At 39.7% G+C, this 6293-nt stretch overlaps 1 protein-coding gene across 1 annotated transcript in view; it reads left to right on the plus strand.

Annotated features, from left to right (window-relative positions):
- LOC109934128 (guanine nucleotide exchange factor DBS) overlaps positions 1–3686 on the plus strand; it is a 93626-nt gene extending 89940 nt beyond the window's left edge. The window contains exons 19-20 of the mRNA XM_048602544.1: positions 1295–1398; positions 2063–3686. Coding sequence (XP_048458501.1) covers positions 1295–1398; positions 2063–2157 — 199 coding nt within the window. The 3' untranslated portion in view covers positions 2158–3686. The remainder of the gene's footprint in view (positions 1–1294; positions 1399–2062) is intronic.
- Positions 3687–6293: the final 2607 nt, after the last annotated feature.

Consider the following 6293-nt stretch of genomic DNA (forward strand, 5'->3'; position numbering starts at 1 on the left):
GGGATCCTAAACAGGTACTGGAGTCATGCTGGCCGTGACTTAGTCTCTGCAAGTATTACTTTAGCTTGTTGTATGGTTCCACAGGTACCAGAAATTCTGAACAGACTTCAAGACCAAAATGTTTACTTTCTAAAGTTCTTTCATGTGCCACAACTTCATTGGAAGGCCGGCATTCATTGTCTAACTTTCATTATCCTTGCGCTGAATGGTCTTCTAGATCACTTTCAGAGAGCAGTTGAACCACATGCTGTGAATCTGGAAGCATCTGTATGCGAGACCAGGTAATGACGGCGAATTTCTTGCCCTAAAAGAGATTAGTGAACCAGACATGTTTTTAATGGCAGTTGATGATATTTCCTTTGCCTGTATTACTGAGGCTAGATTTCGATTCCAGATTTGGTAATTGATTGAAGATAAATTCCACCAGCTTTCATACTGGAATTTGAACCCTCCCCCAAACACAGAACATTAGCCTGGGTCTCTTGATTACTTAGTCCAGTGACATTGCCTCTATTACACTATCTCCTCCTATCTGTGAAGTATAAGTAGATAAACTAAATGAATGAGTTATGCTGCAAATGACATAAAATTACTAGACATTACAACACAAAGGCAAACCATTTGGCCAATAATTCTGAGTTGGTATTTGTGCTCCACATGTTTTCTCCTACCCTTCATTCAACCTTATCATTATACCCTTCTATCTCTTTTCTACCTAATGTACTTGCATAGTTTTCCCTGAACTATATGTGTGCAATTTACCTCAGCTAAGCCATTTGCTAACAAGTGCCACACTCTTATCAATCTTTGGGTAAGGACATTACTCCTGAGTTTCTTCTCCGTAATTATGGTTTACTTAGGACCTGGGACTTTTGAACTGCCCTACAAGTGAAGAACTATTTTCTGCTTTCCTATTGAATCCATTTGTTTTTTATTTCTGGCAAAAAAAAATCCTATCCTAGTCAATGTTTCACCAAGGCTCTGGTGTTGTCTTTGTAAATCATTTTTGCACCTTCGCCAGTGTTTCTGTTATTTTTGTAATATGGAGACCAGAATTCTGCACAATGCAAGTTGTGTGGTTTGACCAAGGTCCTGTGCAAGCTTGACATAACTTTTGAGCTGATCTCCTCTTTAAAAAGAATCCCAGTGCTCTCTTTTTGTACTTTTTTTAATAGCTTTGTTAACCTGCAATCCCACTCTTAATGGCTACTGTGCCAGTAATTGGTGTGCCTGTTCCCTCGTTGCTATATAAGAAACTGGGGTGATGTTCATGTGAATTTCATTTTGCTCTCAGGCTTGTCAGAAATCTTAACACAAATAAAGAGGGTTGGGTCCCAGCTACAAACCTGCAGACACTGATGGGGGATTCCAGCTCTTCACAATCAATAAGTAGCTCAGGTAAGACAAAGCGGAGAGGCCTCTGATTAGCTGTTAGCTGAGGAGCTGCATTGTTAACACTCAACCCACTCAACAGGTCACAGCCGTGGTTATTGTGGTGTGATTGATTGGTTTGTTGGACGATTGGCTCATTGCTCACCCCATTAGTGCATGTTGACCTCTCCATTGGCATGCTATCCACCTTGCAATCATGATGCACCTACCCCTTTAATATGCTGCCCACCATATTAGTCTGCTTACTCCCACCCCATTGCCATCCAGCCTTCCTCCCTGTAAATTTGCTATGATCCCTGTACTGTGATCACATTACTTTAGTGACCCATCTGTTGCTAATATCATTAACTGCAGTCGAGCACATGGTTCTGGCATCAGTATGAAACCAGATTGAAACCTTGGATTGGACTCTGAATGGGTAGAAATGTCACACGATAAATCACGTTATATTTCTTCAGTCAGTTGCCATCCTTTATGCTAGTTATTCAGGTGTGAACAACCAGAAAGGCGCTCTGACATTCATTGCTACAGAAATTGTTCAGTTTTCAGTGTCAAAGTAAAAAAAATACTTTGTTTCCTGACTTCTGATATTTGAAGGTTTGACTTGATCTTTTGTTTTTGGAGCATGAAATATAATTCATTTGCCTTTCACTCTCTCTTTCCATTCCAGAGTCTGCCAGTGCTTCAAGTACCCTGAGCTCCTCGTCAAGTTGTGCCGAACATTGCACTGCCAGTAGCACCAGCATTGTGGATACTAAGGGCTAACAATTCTATTTTGATGCATAAAATTGGTGATGTCATTCGTGGAAATTCTCCCTCTTCCTGAACTAACCAGCCTTGAAGTAGAAGGTCCAAGGTTTTGTATCTTCATCCTGCCTCATCTTCATTCTCAGCTGGGCTTTAACTTCTAAATTAAATGTTCCTTGGATTAGCGTTACGTTTGGTGTCTGCTAAACTGTTACTGAGACCTTCAGAAAGAGGACCACAAGGCTCATGAATTTGTTATTTACAACCTCTTCATTCCTGTTGAAGGCTGCACGCTTTGTGAGTTTAATCATGGTGCCAAGAGCGTTTTTTGATGGATAATTAATGGAATAATTAAGAAATGGGCCCATGCCAAAGTCTTACAGGTTGGAGTGGAATATTACAACAGTACAATTTCATAACGAGGACAATTTTAAACAAGATGACGCCATTTTGCGGGTGGGGTGGTTTGGGTGGGGAACTATTGATATGATGCATTGAAGAAACAGCAGCGATAACAGCACAAAAGTAACACTGTGAAGGTACTTTATCAAGAGCTTCAGATAAGCACATTTCAGAGCAACTGGCAGGGATATTAAGTTGCACTTTATGAAGACATAACTCAGCATCTGGCTGTGCTTTTCAAATGCCCTGTAATGCATGTGGTCATCACATGTGTTTTGTTTTTGGACCTAATGCACAATCAACAGCTTAGTAGTAAAACTCTTTCTTGGTTGCCACTGAGAGAGAATCTGGTCTTTAAGCCCCAGAATAATAATTTTACTGGTGAATATAGCACTTGCAGGTAAATATCTTCTGAGTATTTACACAATCATTTGATAGTTTCATTGCTAGTGGTTGATTTACCAAATCTGTTAGAACATTTCTGAGAGTGTCTAGCTGCTCTGGAATTCACTGTGACTCTATTCCATTAGCTACCAATGTGCTGCGTTGTGGGTCTGGGGTAAAATGTTGCAAATGTCAATGATTAAACAAAATATTTGACCAATTGTATAAATGGCCTTGAGTAAGGGGTATATATTTTTACAGGCGCAGCATTCTTTACAGTACCCATGAGCTTTGGCTATAACCCTTTGACTATACTCTGACGTGCAAATGATGTGCTTGTGAGCTGTTGTAATGTTTTCCAAAAGCTCCGTATTGTTTGGATATCAGTAGCACAGAAAAAAAGATTTTTCTGCTTTCCCTCACCCATTGAGTGTACTGCTTGGTGGCCACTTCACCATCAATCTCAGTTGAGTGTTGATATTTCCCATGGTGGCTGATGTCACAACTGCCTCTACTGTCTTGTTAGATTTTGCTGGGATATTTTAATGCAACTTTTGACCGAATCAAAGTGTTACTCCTCGCACGTCATAGTACACTTTAGATAATGTGATGCACTACAGCACACTTCATGGCACTTTATGCAACCCTTTGTGCTCATTTTTATTGGTGGTGTCCATGATCCTTAGAACCTGTCCTATATGTCGTCTTCTGTATTGTGTGAATGGAAGCATGAATACAATAAAGGGAGCTATGGTAATGGATTCCCAGCGTTGTGGTGGTTCTCAATTCTTCTTTTTTGCACTAGCTGCTGTTTCCAATAACGGCATCGCAGAAAAAAATTGAACTAGAAAGCAATTCTGCCAAGAAATCCTGCGTTCAGATTCTTGCATGCCCCCAGTTTCTCCTTCCATTCTTGATAGGACGCTGTTGACTAGCTGTTCCCTTCTCAACTTAAACCTGTGCCCTCTAGTTTGGGACTCCCCTACCTTGAGGAAAAGACTTTGGCTATTCACCTTATTTATGCCCGTCATGATTTTATAAACCTCTACAAGGTTACCCATCAGCCTCGTTCAGTAACATCATTCTAGGGGGAGAAAAGTTCCAATCTAACCATTGTCTCCTCATAACTTAAACCTTCCAGTCTCGGTCACATCCTTGTAAATCTTTTATGCACCCTCTCCAGGTTAATAACATCCTTTCTATAGGAGGGTGACCAGAATTGTATATAGTACTTCAATTGTTGCCTTACCAATGTCTTGTACCAGCTGCAACATGACATCCCAACTCCAGTACTCTAACCAATGAAGGGAAGCGTGCCTTATGTAATACTATCCAATAAAAATGTTTTGTCATTTTAGCCTATATTTTTCTCATATTTATAAGGCATACCATTGAAATTTCGTGAGCTGCTGATAAAAATTTTGTTGGGTTACTGTCCATTCCACACCAGTTGGTATTTCAGGTGGTCTCCATTTCCTCAGCAACTTCTCTTTTAAATAGTGATGCTCAGGTATTAGTTCTGATTCAATTTCTGACTGAGCTATTTTGATACACCTTTCTCAACTCCAGATCAGTCTGTTGCATTTCCATTGAAGAAGCTAGGTTAAGCATGTTATCTTCATTCTTTAAAGCTGTCGTGATTGAAATGAAGTCAGCCCCCTGGACCTCATAGAATATGAGTTCCCTGATTGGGAGTGTTAACCTGGTCCAATCAGGGAGACCTGGCTGACAGTTATAATCAGGAGTGTTCTGCTCACTCTAATAGCCAGCTCTGAACTAGTTGGGTCGGTGACATGTACTATGCATGTATAAATAGAGGGCGACTTGGTGATGGGGGTGAGAGAAAAAAACACAGGGCTGAAGAGGTTCGCTTGCAACAGTCGTCTGAGTTGGGGTAGGCATTTCTGGCATCATGCCACTATTTGGGAAGTTTGACTCCTTCGATCCTGTTGAAGACTGGGCCCAGTATGTGGAAAGAATGTGTTATATTTTTTTCGGGGCAAATGACATTGGGACAGATGAAAAGCAATACCTTCTATTTTTTGAATTTAAATCAGATAGTTGAAGTTCTTATCATCTCCCTATTACATTCACTCCCCCTCTTCCTGTTTAATTCTATGGACCTGAGATCTAGTCACAACACAGTCAGAGAGCAATCCAGGATGTTACACCTTTAGCATCTCAGTTTCTTTCACTTTTACTGGCTGTTTCAATCCTCTCAGTGAGGTCAAGATTTTTGAATGAGCCAGGCTTTTTTTTTAAAAAGCATTAATTCTTCTAAAGGGATTTGTTCCAATAAGCAAGCTACAACTTTTCTACTTGCTAAGTGATATTCTTTAATCCAGCTCTATGGATAATGGTACCAATGTTTAACCTCTGTGCACACCTCCAATTAATACTTTTCTTCCACTAAACCCTCTGGCAGAAAATTGCATCATTAACCAGCCTGTGTAAAATGATAAGGAAATGCTTTTCCCTTTGAAATAAAATATTCAGAAACTCGAGTGGTCTGATTCTCTTTACTAATAATCAAGAAAAAAAATCTGGATTGCCTTGAGTCTTCCCTCCCTTCCTAACAAGTTCTGAATTAGCACACTCCATTTGTGTCGCAGCATTTCCTCTACTAAAGCTCTCTTTTTGAAGATTCCCTCAGCATTCCTACTATTGCAATAGATCTCCCATGTAATGTCTAGCTATTAGCTTTTGCATTTCCAGCCTTATTGCAATGAAGCATTTCACTTTCTTTGTATCACTCTTAGGTTCTAGCCATTCTCCTTTATTTTAGCGTCCTTTTGTTTGTTTCTTAAAACTAATACCTTTCTACCCCAGATCTTCTGTTCTTCCCGTTTCCCTATTGACCGTTTCTTCATGTGATTTACCTGTGAGAGATATCATAGGTACCTGCCAGAATTATTACCACCATCTGGATCTTTGATACTTGACTCTTATCCATATAAATCTTAAGCTGTAATTGAATGCTATACTAATTCACAATTCCTCTGTAATCATGATTTCACTGATGTTCTCAAACTTTTTCCCTTGCCTCAGCGATCAAAACCGCTGATACCATTTCCTTTTTCTCTCTTGCAAATTCTTTGTAGGTTTCATTGGGGTTTTTTTTTCCTTAAGATTCTAAACTTTCATTGATAGATTTTAGAAACAAGCTCATAAGCATTCAGTATTGCTCTTCTGACAGCTTTATAGTCTGCAAGTTGCTCTTCTGACAAACTGTTCTGTGCTTCCATTGTTGCACCTAGCAACTTCACCTCCATAATCTTAAGGTTCAAACACATTTTGGCCACTTAATCTTCAAATGACAGTACAGGATATTCTATTCTATTCTATTCTAAATGAGGTAAATATCCTTC

The sequence above is a fragment of the Rhincodon typus genome, chromosome 11, assembly GCF_021869965.1.
Source record: "Rhincodon typus isolate 14 chromosome 11, sRhiTyp1.1, whole genome shotgun sequence".
Taxonomy (NCBI): Eukaryota; Metazoa; Chordata; class Chondrichthyes; order Orectolobiformes; family Rhincodontidae; genus Rhincodon; species Rhincodon typus.